Source organism: Coptis chinensis, chromosome 6, assembly GCF_015680905.1.
Source record: "Coptis chinensis isolate HL-2020 chromosome 6, ASM1568090v1, whole genome shotgun sequence".
Lineage (NCBI taxonomy): Eukaryota > Viridiplantae > Streptophyta > Magnoliopsida > Ranunculales > Ranunculaceae > Coptis > Coptis chinensis.
In genome coordinates this window covers 90,796,474-90,815,713 of record NC_141461.1, presented here as the reverse complement: position 1 = coordinate 90,815,713, position 19,240 = coordinate 90,796,474, and the positions used below count along the sequence as shown (strand labels likewise).

General features: G+C 36.9%; 1 protein-coding gene and 3 pseudogenes across 5 annotated transcripts; all 4 read left to right on the top strand.

Annotated features, from left to right (window-relative positions):
* The first annotated feature begins 200 nt into the window (after positions 1–200).
* Positions 201–1,919, top strand: LOC147495329 (uncharacterized; annotated as a pseudogene).
* Positions 1,920–2,162: 243 nt separating this feature from the next.
* LOC147495328 (uncharacterized) lies at positions 2,163–4,653 on the top strand. The gene is made up of 3 exons (XM_086565454.1): positions 2,163–2,325; positions 2,413–2,582; positions 4,550–4,653. The coding sequence occupies exons 1-3, from the start codon at positions 2,220–2,222 to the stop codon at positions 4,643–4,645; spliced, it is 372 nt and encodes a 123-aa protein (XP_086421580.1). The 5' UTR covers positions 2,163–2,219; the 3' UTR covers positions 4,646–4,653.
* Positions 4,654–9,630: 4,977 nt separating this feature from the next.
* LOC147495327 (membrin-11-like) lies at positions 9,631–15,338 on the top strand (annotated as a pseudogene). The gene is made up of 4 exons (XR_015197420.1): positions 9,631–9,886; positions 13,765–13,882; positions 14,083–14,232; positions 14,992–15,338. The product of XR_015197420.1 is annotated as a membrin-11-like (transcript).
* A 1,500-nt stretch (positions 15,339–16,838) lies between these two features.
* On the top strand, positions 16,839–19,129 carry LOC147495326 (uncharacterized; annotated as a pseudogene). 3 transcript variants are annotated; one of them, XR_015197416.1, is made up of 2 exons: positions 16,839–17,771; positions 18,997–19,129. The product of XR_015197416.1 is annotated as an uncharacterized LOC147495326, transcript variant X1 (transcript). The 3 variants fall into 3 exon arrangements; XR_015197417.1 differs by having other exon boundaries at positions 19,090–19,113; XR_015197419.1 differs by having other exon boundaries at positions 19,006–19,028.
* The last annotated feature ends 111 nt before the right edge of the window (positions 19,130–19,240 follow it).

Sequence of the window (19,240 nt, the reverse complement as noted above, 5' to 3'; positions counted from 1 at the left end):
ATATTAAAATAAATGGTTGCAGGAAGACTAGTTGACCAGTCTTTTATCAAGCATGTCTTGCTACTAGTTACTAGTATTGCAATTATATTTTGCATATACTAATACTCTTCTCACATTTACTACAACATCTTCCTATTCCACATAATGTAGACGTGATGCACGTTGAAAAAAATATTGCAGATAATCTATTTTCTTTAATCATGAACACTAGTAAGTCGAAGGATGGTATGGCAGCACGTAAAGATCTAAAGGCTATGAAGATCAAAAAGAAGTTGTGGCCTGTGAAAATTAATGGGAGGTTATCGTATGCTAAGGCTCCTTATTGTCTTTCCCATTCTGAGAGATCCTTGATTTGTAGAACTTTGCACCAATTGAAGGTTCCAATCGGATATAGTGCAAATTGGAAACATAATGTGAACTTGGATGATTTTCAATTGAAGAGTCTAAAGTCACATGATTATCACATCCTGTTACAGCACCTATTGCCAGTGTTGTTGATGCATGCGTTCAAGAAACATAAGCCGTTGCGTGCAGCTATTCGACAATTTTCTTTGTTCTTTAATGTCTTGTGTTCGAAGGTTATTTGTCGTGCTGAACTTGAAAAAATGGGACAGCGTGTTGTGGAGTCACTATGTGTGTTTGAAAAGTATTTCCCGCCATCTTTTTTTGTGTCCATGACACACCTTGTTTTGTATTTGGCGGAAGAGGCTCAAATTTGCGGACCAGTTAGATATCGTTGGATGTATCCATTTGAGAGGTCAGTGTTACTTCTGAAACTAATTATGTTATTCATTAGTTTTTTGTGTATATTTACATTGATTAATTACACACCACAGGATGATGAAAACATACAAATAGTACGTAGGGAACCCAAAATTTTCAGAAGGGTGTATTGCTGAACAATACCTTATGGATGAAGCAATGAAATACTGCATGGAATATATCCCGTCAAGCAAAAGAGAAATACATAAGCAAGAAGAAAAGGCTGCCTTGGATGATAAAACTGAGTGTGGCTACCCTATTGATAAAAAGGGGAAGGACTACTTACTTCCGAGTTTGCAATACCAGCAAGCACGCAAATGGGTTTTGAGAAAGTCAAGTAAAAATGTTGAGTGGGAAAGGTAAAATTAGATACCGCTTGCGTTCAATTTCATTTATTATGTCTCTCTACATTTTTAATAATAAATGTACATTGTTTACAATTACAGGAAGTATGAGACATACCTCCAAAGCTTCAAATCTAGGGGTAAAAGTCGTAGGGTCATTGCATCATCAGAAAAGGAGATGGAGTATATTCCTTGGCTAAGGAAACAACTTGAGAAAGAAAAAGAGTCTAAATTCAAGATGGTTGCTGATGGGCCATCCTTTATTGCAAAGTCATATAATTCCTACGCAGTAAATGGATATGTTTTTTGTATGTATGATTCAGAAGCGAACTCAACAACCCAAAATAGTGGTGTCTCAATGAAGGCTTTTACTAATTTTAGAGCAAGTGCCAAAGACAAAAATTTAGCTTAGTGGAAGATGAAGCCACTTATTATGGAATCATTAGGCAGATACTTGAGTTAGACTACCGTAAGTTTAAACAAGTAGTGTTCTTTTGTGATTGGGTGCGTATTGAAGATAAAATAAATGGATGCGTTGTTGATCCAGATACAAATCTGGTATATGTTAATTTGAGAAGGTGCCAAAGAAATACGAATGAGGATGATGAACCATTCATTCTTGCTTTTGAAGCCGCTCAAGTTTTCTATTGCAAGGATCTTAGTAGAGATAATTGGCATGTCGTCTTGCATGCTCCTAAGAGATTGAACCATGATGTGGATGTTTATGAAGACCCCTTAGTCTTTGAAGCAATGGTAAACTCAGATGGTTTAGCATCTGCTTTAATGGGTGATATTGATGGTGTTGAAGTTTAGTGGATAGTAAAGTGAAATCAGATTAGTGCACACAATTGTAACTCTTTTTTGGCGTGTTTGCTGATTTGGATATTGCATTTTTTTTAATTATTTTGTGTCTGCTGATTTGGTGTGTCTGCTGATTTGGTGTGACACTTATATATTGCATTTTATTTCTATTTTGCGTAAGTCGAGCTTTTTGAATATATCTAATCTTGAATGGCATGATGTTCTTGTTTGAAATCAGTTTGCGTTTGGTGAATTCATTACTTACATTATGTCTAGAATTTGGTGAACTCATTATTTAGATTTGAATCAGTTATGTCGCAAACCGGATCTGATCAACCTAGTGACTATCAACTTGACTTTGAACCTAGTGACTCCGAAGAAATCGAGGAACAACATGAAAGCGAGGAACAACATACAGGTGACTATGATATTGATTTATTTTCATAAATGTTTAGTTGTTATTGCTTTTGCTTTGTTGTGTAATCTAAGATATTGAAATCTTTAGGTCCAAAGAAGCAAGTTCGGTTCAATTATAATGGGCTACCTGTTGGTCCTGGTTCTACTCAATTTGTCACCTTTATAGGCAAAATGGCTAGAATGTATTGTGCACCTACTTATGCTGACTGGCCTACTGTGCCAGAGGATATCAAGAAACACGTTTTTAAGAGAGTAACAGTAAGTACATTATACTCTTATTTTATTTTTATTTTTCCCCCTCTAAGTAAATTTCTAAACACATTCTTCTGTGTTGAATGCATCCACTGCCAAGGAATCAGTTTATACTATAATTTCCTTGCTGCCATGTCTCAATGCCATGCCCATACCATGTGCCACTGCTCGCAGTTCAACTGACGAGCCATTGTTGGCTGCTATAACCTCACCTGTGTCATTGCGTATTGTTGCAGCCCATCCCCCCATTGATCCTTGTAACGTCCCATTAGTGTTTAGATTTTGAACCCCCGTTTCTCTATTTTCCTACTTACTGACCTTTATTTCCTTCTGCTTGTGTACTCCCTCCTTAGCATCATCATTCTGAATGAAGGTTATTTCATATATAGCCTTACCCATGAACACTATCTGATGGATACTAGGATTCGAGCAAATACTAGGCAAGCTAGACTACACTTAGAGTGAAGAAAATAAAAACCGCTCAAGGATCGGAGTCTAGTTAGAGTGTTCTGTGATATGGGTTATCGAATAATTGTGTATCAACATATCTTTTGGCATTGAAATTTTTGGTGGTTTATAATTGCGAAACACACAACGCCTCATTAGTCAAATTTTCTTAACTTTTTGGTTAGTTGGTTATGGCTTCATAGTTAACTCGGTATATGTCCTGAAAATTGGTTATTTGAGAGATCAATAAATGTCAAGTTCCCTAAACTTGAAGGAATATATCCTTTCAAATGGTTGCCACCTAATGAGAGGGTCTTAAGTGAAGCCAACTGACCTAGACTTGAAGGTATGGATCCTTCAAGAATGTTGTCCTCAAAGGACAAGTTGAGTGAGGTGGACTAGCTTTGACAAAGTTTCAGGAATGCTTCCTCCAATTTGTTTCATTCCACTTGTGACTAATGCCTCCAGGAACTGAAGTTCACCCAGTAAAGGTGACAATGTGCCCTTCATGTAAAGGGCACTGCTCCTATCTGAGGGTACTTGTAACCGTAACGCTACTATTCTCCCCGTCTTGGGATTACACATCAATGCCCTCCTAATCTCCTCGCGACAACAATCATCGCCAACCCATGACGAGAGAACACATTTGTGTCTTTTAGGATTTTGGCTTTGAAGTCGAGAAGAGCAATTCGGCCCACTTCGAAAGCAAGTTTTGGTTTGAGCTAAGGTATTTGTCGGCCAGACTACTGAGAATGAAAAAATGAAGAGAAGTTTGAAAACCAAACTACAAGATCGCATTTTGTGAAGTGCAATCAGATTGTTGGCAAGTATTTTTTGAGTTCTAAGTCAAAACTTTAAAGAGTATCTAATTTTTCGGACAAAGAAGAAAAAAAACTATTTGGCCAAAGACAAATGATTTGTTTCTTCACTTAGAAAGCAAGTACCCCATTATATATAGAACTAAAATGAGTTGATAAAGAGCGGAAAAAGTTAAGATTGCACTGTTTCTTCTAACCTTGTCTTCTTACATTAGCCACTTTAACTGTATCTCCATTCAATGAATGAGCAGCTACTGCTTGCTATATTCTCCCCTGTTTCCATTTGAGGGAGAGTAATAAATTTTTGTCCCTCTGTTTTTGAACTTCATTTCCGACAGAGTTTAGTAATCTTGAACTTGTCTAGGGTCCCTTCACTTTCTTGGGACGACTCAGGTCTCCTAAGCATGTTAAGAGCCATATTCCCGCCGTGAAGCAAAGACACTTGAAAATGCTTGGAAGACTATAAAGCGCTTGAAGCCATATTCCCATAGAATGTATCCACCTTACCCACTACCTCTTGTAATTCTAAGTGTCAGTTCAGTGTTGAAAATTCGAAGTGTTGGTTTTAGCATTTAGTCTTAGCAATTTGTAATACCACCTGAAAATTCTAAGTGTTTCTATCTGTTTTTGCCTAATTTCAAGAGTTTAGTCCTCTCTTTTGTTAACAAGTTTTAAGCTATTTTTATCTTTTCTTGTTTTATGTTGAAGGATGTTTATGATCTTTCACCTACTCGCCAAGTTGGTGTTTTGCTAAAAGCCAACATATCTTGGAAAAATTGGAAACACAGACTTCAAGGTTTATGATCGATATTCAACCAATTAAATGTATGGAAAACATACCAAAGCGTACAAAAAAAGAAGATTGGGAAAGCTTTATAGAAATGTGCTCGACTGATGAAGAGAAAATTAAGCGAGAAAAGGGCAAATTATCTAGGGAGCACATGAAGTTGCCACACACATCTGGTAGACTTGGATGTGCTAGAATCGAAGAGGAACTGGTATTTTCTATTGTTACTAACAACTTCTGGATTTACCAGAATATTGTTATATGCTTAAGAGTTTGTTTTCTTTTTAGATTAAGGAAAGCCCAGATGGTACGGTCACAAGAACACATGTGTTTGTGGCCACACATACAAGTAAGGACGGATCATGTCCCTTTCTTGAATTGAGACCAAGTCTAGTAATTGGAATTCTTATTCTTTAATTGTTCTTTAACTTTAGCTCTTAATTTCATGGTGGAAAATTTTGTGTATATGACTATAAATTTTGTTTCTAGGATGAAATCAAGCGGCTTGTGAGCCTTGACCCCTACTTGGGAGAGAAAGATTTGGATAATGATCCTGTGGCAAAGGTATATATATTTAGATAATGGTCATGTTAGAGCAGGCATCTATTTAGTATACTCTAAAACTTTTCAGTTGATGTATATGTTAAATGTCATCCTTTGTTGAATGTAATCATTTTGTCTTATGGTTAGGTCATTGGTCGTGATGGCAAGGGTCGCGTTCGAGGACTAGGAACTGGTGTTACAAAGACTGTTGCTGGTATGTATTTGGTGATGATTTACCCAATTGTTTAGGGTTCTGAAAACTTTTTTGTTAATTAGATTTTGTTAATGGTGTATCTAGAGAGATATTCGAGGGTTGCGGGTATGTATTCGGAGATGGTTTACCCAATTGGTTAGGGTTCTGAAAACTTTTTTGTTAATTAGATTTTGTTAAGGATGTATCCATAGACATATACGAGTGATATGATATGATGGCTTACTTTATTAAAAATTGGATTTTGTTAAAAAAAAATGCATATATTTACTTTAGTTCAAATAGTATCAACTATCAAGTGCACTAGAATTATAGGAACTTGTAAATTGTTACGAGTTATGTTTTTCTCTAGCGAGTGTTGCTTTAGAGAGTAAAAAATTTACAAATAAAAAATCATAACATAACATATGTCTTGTGATGCTTTATTATTAATGGAAATACTTGCTTTACTATTCATATTTGTATTTTTTTCAAGATTCATGGCTCACAACACATCACTTATATTTGAAAAGATGAATCCAAACAAAACTACCAAGTTGTATCACTGGGAATTGTCCAACTTAGGAAAATAAAATAATCTAATACGAGTAGAAACTGAAGCAGTTATGGCTCCTTCACCATTTGGGGGCCTCAAGAAAAAGTGGTAAAATTTACTAATTTGGTTGCTTTACGTGAAGAAAAATATGATATAGTAATTTGTCCATTTGTAAATAGGGATTTATTTATATTCTATAAAGAAGAGTGGTGTGGGGCCTAAGGGTGCAGTTTGCCAGTTGAGCACAATTGCACAAGAGAGTACTGGATCCTTGCTGATTTGGTCATCAAAGGTTGTTGGGTAGGCGGGTAGGCTAGGCTTTGTTACATCAAGTGGGATCTAAAGTTTGGTGGGGAAAGAGTTCTTTTGGGTTTACTTTAAACAGTGTCGCGGGGCAGGGGCAAAATACTAGTATCTTACAAAAATAGTGATATCCCCATAACCCCCCCTCTGGTGACACGCCCTTAACCATTTACCAGGTTGGGTAGCTCTAGTAACCTAGTGGGTAAAATAACACTTTTTAAGACTTACCCCCTTGGCAAGTTTGCTAAAACGACTTCCCCCCTTAGTTATTCACCATTTAGACTCCCCCCCAAGACTCACAACATGACCGAGTCCACTACCTTTGACTGTGATCATGTTGTTTGAGTTATGTGAAATGTCATATTTGCCCTTATTTACACATAATTGCCAAAATACTACTTGACTATATGAAAACAAAAGTGGATCAAAATAACATGCGTCACCGTCCTATACATTTAATCGAACAACCATGAATCTTTGGCAAACATTGGATTTACAAAATTGCCATTAAGCAGATGGTGCACCCCAAGAAAACGTGGTGTCCACGTGTCGTCATCTTGATGGTCAATAAAATTTAATCCAAGGAATGTGATTTAATCACACCAAATACTTAGTTTTTATCTCTTCCTTCTTTAGCCAAAGCATTTGTGTTATTTAGATTTTTGTTTTTATTTATCATGAAATAATTTATGTTGAATCACCTATGGAAGAAGTGTTTCACTAAAGTTTGCCTTCGAAAATTATATTTGTGAGTGTTGATCATTGGATCGATTGTTTTCTTTAAATCCATATCAAAATACTTTTGTGAAACACCTCATTCATACATAATAGTAGGGGTGGCAATTTTGTACACGACCTGCTAATCCGACATGAAATTAGCGGGTTTGGATTGGGGGAAAAAGGCTTTTGGGTCATTTAAGGGTTGACCCGCCGAATCTGTCAAATAAATGGGTTGGGTTAGGGTCACATATGTTAACATGAGTAACCCCGTTAGTAGACCCGATTAGTTCTCGGGTCTAATAGGTCGGGTCATCAACCCGTGACCTATATAACCTGTTTTAAAATAAGTTTAATTATCCCAACAACCTAAAATAAACGACTAAAAAGAGAAGGATTAGCCGTCATATTGATTCATTCGATAAATATAAGTTTTGTTATTTAATTTTCATTGATATGTAATTGAATTATGGATGGTTTTTGAGAATTAATACATATATATATTTTTAAATATGCTTTTTTGATAAATAAATTCGTGAAACACTTAATATTTTGCATACAAGTTGTTTGTGAATCCAATCCAAAACTGATCTAAAGTCTCATCTATCATCCCAGCTACCTAAAATAAATGACTAAAATGAGAAGAATTAGTTGTCATATTGATTCATTCGATAAAGATATGTTTCATTATTCAATTTTCATTAATATGTACTTAAATTACGGATGATTTTTGAGAATTAATGCATATTTTTGTATATATATATATATATATTTGATAAATAAAATCATGAAATACTAAATATTTTGCATACAAATTGTTTGTGAATCCGATCCGAAACGGATTCGCTGGCTTAGCGGGTCATCCATTGGGTAACCCGTTATATAGGCAAGTTGGGTTTGGGTTTGACAAACCTGACACGCTTAGTAATTGGGTTGGGTTTGGGTTTGCTTTCCTAACATGTGACCTGAATATGACATGACACGAACCTGACCTATTGCCACCCCTACATAATAGAATCAATTTTCAGTGATTTGATGGATGTCTTGCCTCTATATGTACGTAATTAAGCAAACCACCAAAGTGGTACCAGTGTTTGCCAATGAATGGGCCACTAAATGGACTTTTGGACTTGTGGAGGAATTACGTAGATTGGGGGAGGGAAGAGGCAGTGGCAAAGCTAGGGGGGGGGGGGCCAGAGTACGCCATGACTCACTCTGGATTCCAACAAAAAAAAATACTACTAGTACTTGCTGCAGTCTTGGTAAAAAACTTTGACCAATAACCCACTATTGTTTTTTTGTCCATAGAATAAAATCTCTCATTTGCTGATATTGGGTGTGTATAGGGAGTATGGTAATTTCCACCCAATTGATTTCAATATGTTTTATCTATGGAAACATATGGGTCCACACTCCACACCCACTAAAGTTCTGTACGTGAATTTACAAAAACAAAAACGTTTGCATGTGCAAAAAGGAAAACTACCCTGGTAAGGCTTATCCTATCACTCTCCTCCAATTGTTAAGAAACATATGGAAATGGACATTAGAGCAGATGACATTTCACATGTTAACAGGAGAAAAAAAAAAAAAAAAGGGAAATAAAGATTTAAAGATAGACAATTTCTTCAAAAATTATTATATATAAATTAATAAGACTAAAGTAACAAATACTTACAATGAACTATCCTATCAAATTAATTATATTATTTAGCCCAATAAACTAATTAACCTAGCTGATTAGTGGTTGCTCCTACACTTTCAAAATTGGAAATCTCTGTTATTATGTAAATTAACATAAATTGATGATTGGATAAAGGCTTAATTACATAAACATACAATGCATTTAGGTCCTCTTAACACTTGTATCAACATATATATTTTTTTAACAAATATATCAATGTACTATGCCCGATTTCACAAAAATAACAAGTATGTTAATCCTTGGATAAATTAACAATTGTTTGTTTACGTAAAAAATAATTATCTAAAATTCATTAAAAAAAAACAAACAAATCAACGTGTAAACAAACTATTTAATTTGTGTCGCAAACTTGTAGTGCTCACACCAGCTCACCCTGGAACAAATTCCCACTAGAGAGAGGGGTACTGTTTGAAAATTTCGATGCATAGGATGTAATGTTTGGGGTTGGAGCTGATAATTACTAGAATTCTAATGAACCTGTTGCCTTCTGGATGTGCATCGGGCATGTACATAAGTACATTCTTTAACCATGTCATTACCTTCCACCACCACCCTTTCGGACCTGATTACTCAAGAGTCAACACAAATGTTTGAAACATCAGTTACAATTCAACCTTGGACCAAATCCTTATTATTGTTAGAAGCCTTTCTAATACAATATATGGCAATTAAACTAGCTTCCTTCTCACATAACTAGCACTTGTTAACAGACGACAAGCATTCCTTATGTCCTTAAAAATTATATACCATAATATAAACCGTATAAAATTTTAAACACAAAATAAATGATATTAGTGTAGAAACATAATGAAACAAATTGAGTATAGAACATTTGGGTGATTATTAATTTTCAATAAAACACTAACAAATTTTATTAGTATTCTATCCCTCCTAAAAAATCACAAATATTAAGCCGTTGGATTGAGTTGATAGGATGGGGACACGTGGCGTACTCTAATTGGACTAGTGACTTTACCCCGTTATTTATTCTTGAAAAAAAATGGAAGAGCAAAAAAAAAAAAACATGGTAGCGATGATGGAAGGAGGAGGGGGAACGACGTTATCTGAAATATATCAAAATTCACAAAGATTAAAAAGACGAGTGAGAAGTGGAATAGAGAAATTAGAACAATTGGAATTTACACCTGAACTTTCTTACTCAATTAATAAAGACATTGATCAGATTCCATGGAACGTCTCTCTCGATCTATCCCTTCCAAACCTCAACGCGATTTATGGAACAGGTACGTCCTATGTGTCGTAATTTGAATTTATTAAATTTTGGTAATCGATATATTTCGATTCTGTGGTTTTCATGTATGATTTCTGTTTGGAGTGATGATTGTTATATAGTTTTGATCTGATTCTGAAAAGTGAAAACATTCGTTTATTAATCATATCATTAAGATTCTGCATGTATTTGCTTCATTTCAAAAGTTCTATAACTATTTCTCTAGAAAAAAAAAGTTCATTACAAATAACTTTATATTAATGCCTTCTAACAAACAAAGTGGACTGCTCTCGATGACTATGGACAAGCTTGAGAATGATGCTGCTCATCAAAACAATGGATGTACTTGTCAGCATAGAAACCATGCTGAAGAAATTAGGGTGGTGTTATAGAACTACTGAATTTACGTGGTAGAAGCTAGATGAAACAGATGGGCATACAAGATAGATAACGGTGAAGAACATAGGTGACAATGCCTTTTTCATGGGTTATAACAGCTCATTCTCTCTTGCAGAAAATTGGCTGTCGGTTATCCATAATCGATTCATTTCTGTACTCTGTTGAAATTTTTTCAAGCCTTCATAGACTTAAGTATAGTTCTATACTAATCCAATCGAAAAGTAGGTTTTAGTATGAGGTATCTTTTATTAGAACAAAATAGTACACCACAACAACCAAGCTACTTTTCAATTCTCGCCCTACAAGTTACCCAGCAGAGATAGCACCTTCTATTCAATTGATTATCCTTGAAGGGAAAGATGAATGAGTTTAGGGCTACACCTGGAAAAATTCCATAACCAATGTGACATTTCCCAAGCCACGTGGAGAAAATTATAAGGTTCCCCTCTTTTTCAGTAGTTATATACCATTTTGTTGATTTCATGTTTGTATTCTAATTATAGAGTTTTTTCAATTTCTCATTCAATGGTCTTTTTTGTCAAGTTCATAAGTGTAATCAGTTAGTTATGAACTGTAAGTGTGTTGATAAGGTTATACTGATCATACTTAAGTGGGAAAGAGGTGGTTGTTTTGTGTTTCCACCTAGATCTGAGGTCAACCCCATTCGAATTCTAAATTTAGCTGAGGCCACTAAATTTAATATTGGATTATAAAATTATATACTGATGGCACAGGTATTCAAGGCATGATGTTGGAATATAAAGGTGAAGTTTTCCATGCCAAGAATAAAGAGGTAGGGAGAGAGTGGGTCTCCTTGAGTCCTTAATGGAGATCACGAATGGGATTGAAGAAAATTTTGGGCTTGCCATTAGTAAGTATGGGGATGTAGTATTAGTTATACACTCCCATAACAGGTCCAACCATAAGCCAGTTTTTTGATAAATTGGCATCTTATTCATGAGAAGAAAGAAAGAAAAAAAAAAAGAGTAAAGACTCACCAATACAAGGAGGTGTTGAAGAAAAACAGACAAAACAGTGAAAGAAACTAGCGAAGTTACACCTGAAATAACGGATCCCCACTCTAACATCAAATTCCTAAAAGAGTAGCCTCTTCTCTCCGAAAGCATCGATGTCCAAAGCCACAAGTTCGCTTTAATATTACAAATTGTGGCTTCAATAGATGCTGGTATGGATGTTTGGAACACTTGCTTGCTTCCTTCCTAGTAAAATATGCCCTATCTGTCTTACTTTAATATAAATGGTCAAAGACTAAAATAAAGAAAAAATAAACTTCCTGCAGATTGCTCGAACCACGTAACCTAATCAATGCGATTCCACGGCTCGAGGGCGAGTGATACGAGCAAAAGGGAATCTGGCTTGGGAACAACTTCTTAATAGTAGGGGCTACTCACAGTAAGAGAGTCCAATCTCTGAAATAGAGCTTAGTCTCTCCATAGTAGGATACTAGCAGAAGGCGTAGGTTATGACTTAATCCAATAGAGTCAGAACACCTTTATATCTAAAAGAAATTGTGCTAGATAAAACAAAACAATCTAGATTCCACACTATGGTGTGGGCTGGGGAGAGAGCTGCTCTGCTAATGCGAGGCTGGGTGTTCAGTGTTCTTATGGAGGAACCATAGACTAAAAGAGAATAGAAAGGGCCTTCAAAAAGAGCGAGAGAGTGATGGGCAACCTTAGTCTATATGTTGCTCGTGAGCTGCCAAGTACCAGTCTCGCAACAGTACAGGCGCAAAAGGATTGGTCCTTCACTTGCTTACTCGTCCCTCTTTCTTTTTTACCCACTTCTATGCCGGAATAAAAGGGCAAGGAAGAGCCCAGCCCGTAGTTCTTGGGTGCCGGCCCAGGGCTGTAAACAAACCCTACCCCTGACTACACGGAACCTAAAAGTACGAACCAGCGAGTGCAGTTGTAGAAATGAGGTTTAGATAAGAATGAAGTTTACAAAAGGAGTCACTCTCACTAAAGGTCAGAATCAATATCTAAGAGACCTGCGCCAGCGCTAAGGTATGGAAAACCTAGAAATCCACTTGCTTCAATCTGATCTATGACCAGGCTACATGCGCCTAGCTACCTGTCTTGAGATAGCTCGATAGAATTGGCATGTTCTACAACCAACCTAGCTTGGTTTCCTTGGTGTGCCTTCTGGGAATTGGACTACTTGTGTTGTATCCACTTAAGGATTCGCCAGATCCCACTCCAAGACAGGTATTCCCTCATGAGGAAGAAGCAATTATGAAGCTTTGACCGACCATGCCTAATAGTTTAGGTTATGTAATTCCTTAGCGGATGGTGAAGCTTTTAAAGGGCTTATGAACCAGCTGAACCTGCCTATATACCTACATAGCTCTATTTCGAACCATACGAATGAGATCAGACCATTTGCTTGCTTCATTTGTAGCACCCATTGCCAGCTACCAGAGAAGCCATGTCACCAGGCCTTCTATTTCTCGTAGACCGAATCCCTCACCCAGAACAGGAACTAGGACCTTCGAAGGGGAACTACTGACCCATCTACATCCACTTCCTAACACCATGAATAACCAGGATTTCTCTTATTGCCATCCAAAGTGCCCGGACTATGAACATCTATGGCACCGGAACCAGATGCAGCGGCATCTATTCCAGGAACCAGTGATTCAGAAGCTAGCCTTTCACCCTATCCAATGACCCCGGAGAAGAACCAAAGATCTCATTCTCAAGTTCCTCAGCAATAGGTTGTTCTCTCCTCCATTCCTTCCTTTCAATGGTTCCTCCTTGCCTCTAGTACCGTGCTATTGCACCTCACATCTCTTTCGCCTATGCCTATCTTCATGGGCGAGCAAGATGAACCAATCACTTATACCGTCGATCAAAGGAATTGAATGAAAGGGGAGGAGTGGGGAGTCAATAGCATCGTTCCTTGTTTTCCACATAGACCACCCCGTTGCATAAGGGACTAAAAGCCCAATGTATTTCCCATAGACTGTAGAATTCAACAACCAGCTATGGAGACAGGAAGCTACTGAATGAGGGCGGATAGCCTGGTTGATATCAATTCCCACCGGGTGTAGGATGGTTTGCCACACCTCTTTACTGAAACTGCCGTGTAACATAAGGTGGTCTGCAGTTTCATCAACTTGAGTGCAAAGCACACACTCTGCTGCCACAGCTTTGCCTCGTGCATGCTGTTGATCCGTTGTCAAAAAATTTCCTTGTAGTAAACACCAAAAGAAGAACTGCACTTTAGGAGGGACACCACTGTTCCAAGTCATTAAACCGCAGTTGACTTGGTCATAACCCTTTTTAAATCTAACCAAGTAGCCATCTGTCCTCTCCTCCCCAATAAAAGTCCTCTGTTAGCTTTGGTAGTGTTAATTTGTGAAGGATCTCATGACCAATTAAGATCTTCCACGAGGGTAATCTTTATGACGCACAACTTCTGCAAATTTATAGTGTATTTACCTTTTCTCTTTGTGATTACTGTTTTCAGGAAAATAGAAAATGTAGCTCAAGATTTAACAATTGAAGAAAAGCTTGGAGAATTATACAGAGCTAATAACAAACGAATGATGGAAGCTAGGCAAAGGGCAGAACTACTTGAAAGAGTTGTATGTGGTCCATTTCCTTCAACACTTTCTTATTGTCCTCGATACTACCTAGAATAGTGTATTGCTGTTTCATCTATCTTTACTCATGGGAATGAAACTTGTCTAAGAGTCCTATTATTCTTCTTGTTCATTTTACACATTTTCCTTTTCAAAATTTGCGTTGGGATTTTAAAACATTTATCATATTCTTGTAATTTCAGAATGGAGAGTCTTCTCATGTCTTGAGAATATTCGACGATGAAGCACAAGCTATGCAATCGGCGCGTAACTTGTCTAAAATGCTGGAGGAAGCTCTTGGTACTGGCGTTGCTATTCTTTCCAAATATGCTGGACAGCGGGAAGTGTTGAAAGTATGTACTACTACATGATTAATTGAGTTTTTTTTTACAGATAACAAAAGAGGCTGAGATGATTTAATTATATATCTAGGGTACATGTATTTATTATCCCCTTCGCTTTGCTTTTTGGTCTCCCCCTGTGACTGTCATTAACCGAAACAACTGCGAAATTAGAATCACATGCATGACTGTATTTGCTGTTTAGTTAATTTCCTTATTAGAGCTTGAATTATGCTTGAAGACTGAGTTAATGGACCAATTGGTACTGATGTGAGGCTAAGTTGTTAAAGAATTGCACGCTACCTTAACAACTTATTTTGATCGTTAAGACATGAAAATATGATGTTTAAACTCACACACAAACAAAAACCATAATATGCTCGATTTTTTTAGTTTTGTACTAAAGAGGTTCTTGATTGATTGGCTGTTCTTGACATGGATCATTGTTATCGTACTGTGAGCTATACGATTGCACCTTTTTGTGGTGTGATATCTTTATTGTATAGTGGTTCTTACTCAATGGTGAGGTCACACACGTAATAGCTCGTTTTTTAATTAGTTATGTTTGGGAAATCTATATAGTATTTCAGTAACAGTTGCCTGCTTCTTAGTACTTTGATAGAAATCTTTGGGTTTGACTTGTCATCTATATCGTTTTGTGCGGTTATCCTCTTTCAGCTCTGGGTTTTTCACTGTTTCCACAATTGGTAATTCAGCACATGATCAGCGTCTATGGATTTCTTGTTTAATCAATTATCGTTTTCTGTGCAGAGGGCACAACGTAAAGCGCTGGACACCCTTAACACGATTGGGCTCTCAAACTCTGTCTTGAAACTTATTGAAAGGTGGCATCGTGTTGACAAGTGGGTTGCATACACAGGCATGGCCGTGACTATCATCTTAGTGTACGCTTTTTGGAGACTTACTCACTGACAAGGATGGCGTAGAGGTGGACCCATATGAAATGTTGTACATGTATTTTGCATTCAATTACACAGAAATACTGTAATTTGTTTTTCCCGTTCTTGTAACTGTTCAATATTGTTTAGAGCGAGTATAGAGAAGGATTTTGCACTTGTGATGACACTGCTATGTTATATGAGTCTTAATTTTGATCAGATCTGTCGTTGTACTCTACCCGAGGAAGTCCTTTAATATCTGCAATATCAATCTCTTACCCGAGGAAGTCCAACTTGTCTTACAGATTAGTGTCTTCACAGTTCAGTGTTGTATGCTTAGGGCCGTTTGTTTTTTGTCTACCTTGAGATCTTATAACTTCTTATAAAATGTGGCCCAGTGATTTATGACATTTTTTTTATTTGTTTTTTGCCTTTTATAAGAGGCATTCTATTAGAAATGTCTTATAAGAGGCTCTAATTATATAAGTATTCAAATTGGATCTACTTCAATTCTATAAGTCTTATAATTTGAAAAATGATTCAAACACCCCCATCTATATACCTATAGCCTCATTTCTCTCTTATTCTCTTTTTATTATCTTCTCTAAATAATTTCCATTGTCCTAGTCACCACCGGCAACCACCACCATCACCATCACCACTACCACCGTGCTATTAAAACTACCACCACTTTCACCACCACTTCCACTACCACCACCACCACTATCACTACCACCGTGCTATTAAGACCAATATCATTACTTCCACTACCACTACCACTACCACCACCACCACCACTACCACCGTACTATTAAGACTATCACCACCACCACCACCATACTATTAAGACATCCACCATTTCCACTACTACCACTACCACCGTACTATTAAGACCAATATCATCACCTCCACTACCACCACCATAGTACAAAATATCCCGATATATCGTGATATTTGGGGATATCTATCCATATTTCAGAAAAAGATATTTAAATATCACGATATGTTTAGAGATATATACGACTGCAAATATCAGTTATATTTCGATAATATTTGCGATATTTGTGATATTTAGAGATATTTTGCGATATTTTGTATATATAACAATTTTATTTAATATTTACCATTATATTTCAAATAAATATAAATAATGTATCATGATATATCAAGAAATATCCACGATATATACGATATTTGTTGATATTTTGGATATATGTACGATATTTGCATGTGAAACAATGTCAAATATCCCCAAAGAGGGAGGATATATCCACGATACATATTCAGAAATTGAATATCGATAAATACTCATATCCTGATATTTTGTACTATGACCACCACCACCACCAATTAAGGTAGTTTCCTAAAATCGATATTCTAATTATCAAAATTGATTTGAAACCGAAAATTAAACTATACGCTTGTTACAAATTAATCTATTCAAGTTAAATGTGATGTAAAGCAGGGTTATATTTGTCAAATAACTATCTATAAGATGTAATGTATTTGTTTTTTCTATTTCTACAAGTGGGAGGAACTTAAAATGAAAAACAAACCACTTTATAAGACCCTATTATAATATATGGTCTTATAAGAATTTCTTATAACTTAATCCAAAAAAAATAAACAAATAGCCTAATCGATTCACCTTTGCTATAGAGTAAAGATACATCTTCATTAAGCCCAAGCCCAAGCCATTTCTATAAATAGACCCCCAATGACATACGACGACCGTATAGGGTATAGGGAGAGTAAAACCTCTGAAAATCCTAGATCTCCCCTCCAAAAGCCCTAATTTTATTTTTGGTTTATCCTCAAATCGACAGAGCAAGCATGTCGATGTCAAAGAGTTCAAAGATGCTCCAATACATAAACTACAGAATGCGAGTAACAATCCAAGACGGACGTCAACTTATCGGTAAATTCATGGCATTTGACCGACACATGAACTTAGTTCTCGGTGACTGTGAAGAGTTTCGCAAACTCCCACCAGCAAAAGGGAAGAAAAACGAGGAAAGAGAAGATAGAAGGACTCTAGGTCTCGTTCTACTTCGTGGGGAAGAAGTTGTTTACATGACTGTTGAAGGCCCACCACCTCCTGAAGAATCTAGGGCGAAAGCGGTCGGTGCAGGGGGTGCTATGACTGGAATGGGTTCGGGTCGTGCTGCCGGTAGAGGTATTCCTACTGCTCCTTTAGTTCAAGCTCAACCTGGTTTATCTGGTCCCGTTAGAGGTATAGGTGGACCTGCTCCTGGTATGATGCAGCCTCAAATATCTAGGCCACCTATACCCAATATGACTGCCCCACCAATGAATTATCCCCGACCTCCTCCTGGACAAATGCCACCTGGCTATCCTGGACAACAGCCACAGCAGATGGGAAGAGGACCCCCACCGCCTATGTTTCGACCTGGTGGACCTCCTGGGCCTTTTCAGATGCCGCCACCGCAGTTTGGACAACGGCCTATGCCTCCATCTCAGCAGATGATGAGAGGACCACCTCCTCCGCCTAGGCCGGGTATGCAGGGTCAGCAGCCACCTAGGCCTGGGATGCCTCCTCCACCTGGTCAGGGGATTCCGGTGTTCCGTCCTGGTATGCCACCTCCACCACCTAATCAGCAGCAGCAACAACATCAGCAGCAGTGATGACTGGTATGTGCTTGCTACATTGTTTAGATGTCTCTTGCTTTTTGGTTTTATGTTTATTGGATGGTTACTGTTTTTTTTTTGCTGAACTGCTAGCTGTTAACGATTGTCATATTTTAGCTATAAAAATTGGTAGTCAAATTAGAGTTTGCTTTGGCTTGATTCACACTTGGGTAATTGTGATGTTAGGACTATGGGTTACTAGTTGTCCTCTTCAAGATGTGAAGAGAACTTTTAGTGCGTCCTGTCCATATTTCAGGTCATTCCTACACCAGTGATGATATAAAAAATATTGATAGTTATTAAAATTTCAACCATTGAAGCATTGTTTGCATTAGAAAATATATACAATAAAACAGCAAGTTATTTTCTATAAAAAAATATATATATATATATATATATATATATATATATATATATATATATATATATATATATAGATGATTTTTGTTCAGAGATCGATTTACTTTCTCTGTGAATGTCATAGTAAATAGCATGTAAATCAAGAATGTGAAGGGCCTTGCAACTTATGATACTCTCTAACCAGTTAAGTGTCTAACTGCCATAAAATTTGACTAGGCACATTTTAAAAATTTGCACTCCTAGAAAACACCTGACAAGATCTTTGATATAAGACTGATTGCAACGCACACTTAAATGCTGTGCTGGACATGGTTGTTGATCCATATGAAAAAAAAAGTGTCAACACATTTCTTTCATCAGGTTTAGAGCGCCAGTGAGTCTGATACTGCACTCCATCATATCTTTACCACAAACTTTTTGTACATCAGATGAAAGTAGCAGCCTAATGACAGACTCGATCTTTCTGTTTCCATGCTTTAATGGTCTTGCACTAATAAAAGGACATCAGCTGACTATTGTGCTTGCTTTCTCACTTCAGTACGTCCTGTAAAGTCCAAACTAGTATGCTGGGCTTGTTGTTGGTCATCCATTATTTCCTCACAAATACTTAACCATTAATGACATTTAGAAGGTAAACTAATCTCTAAATATACTATAGTCTCAGTTTGATGGGATAACATAAATTCCCAGTTAATCTACACAACAAAGTAAAAATAGTGCATACGCATCCACTTTTCCTTTTGCAAAAGTTGCATTATGCATCTCTAGGTAGATTCGTGGCTCGTGCCTTTCCAGATTTCTAGCTCGTTCCTCAAGTTCCTTTCTCTGACATTCTACATCACGCTTTAACTTTTTGTTCTCTTGGTAGAGCCTAAAGGAATGATCGTACTCAATGGATTGCATCTTCCTCATTTCTGAAGAAACACAATACTTACAATAAATATCCCATCTCAAATCACAGATGCATGGTTCATGTAAAGCCTAAGAGAAAGGTCACATGCAATATGCTGCTGCTGCTTCATTTCTGAGGACACATAATAACCGTAGAGAACAAGCATACTATTTTTTTGCAGGCAAAATATGAATATTATCTTATATATAAAGCGGATACC

Bases quoted from the DNA above. Each gene is read 5' to 3' on its own strand.
- LOC147495328 (XM_086565454.1), top strand. From the start codon at position 2,220: ATGTCGCAAACCGGATCTGATCAACCTAGTGACTATCAACTTGACTTT. The intron at 2,326-2,412 runs GTGACTATGATA...TGAAATCTTTAG, and splicing joins AAGCGAGGAACAACATACAG to GTCCAAAGAAGCAAGTTCGG. The intron at 2,583-4,549 runs GTAAGTACATTA...TTTATGTTGAAG, and splicing joins ACGTTTTTAAGAGAGTAACA to GATGTTTATGATCTTTCACC.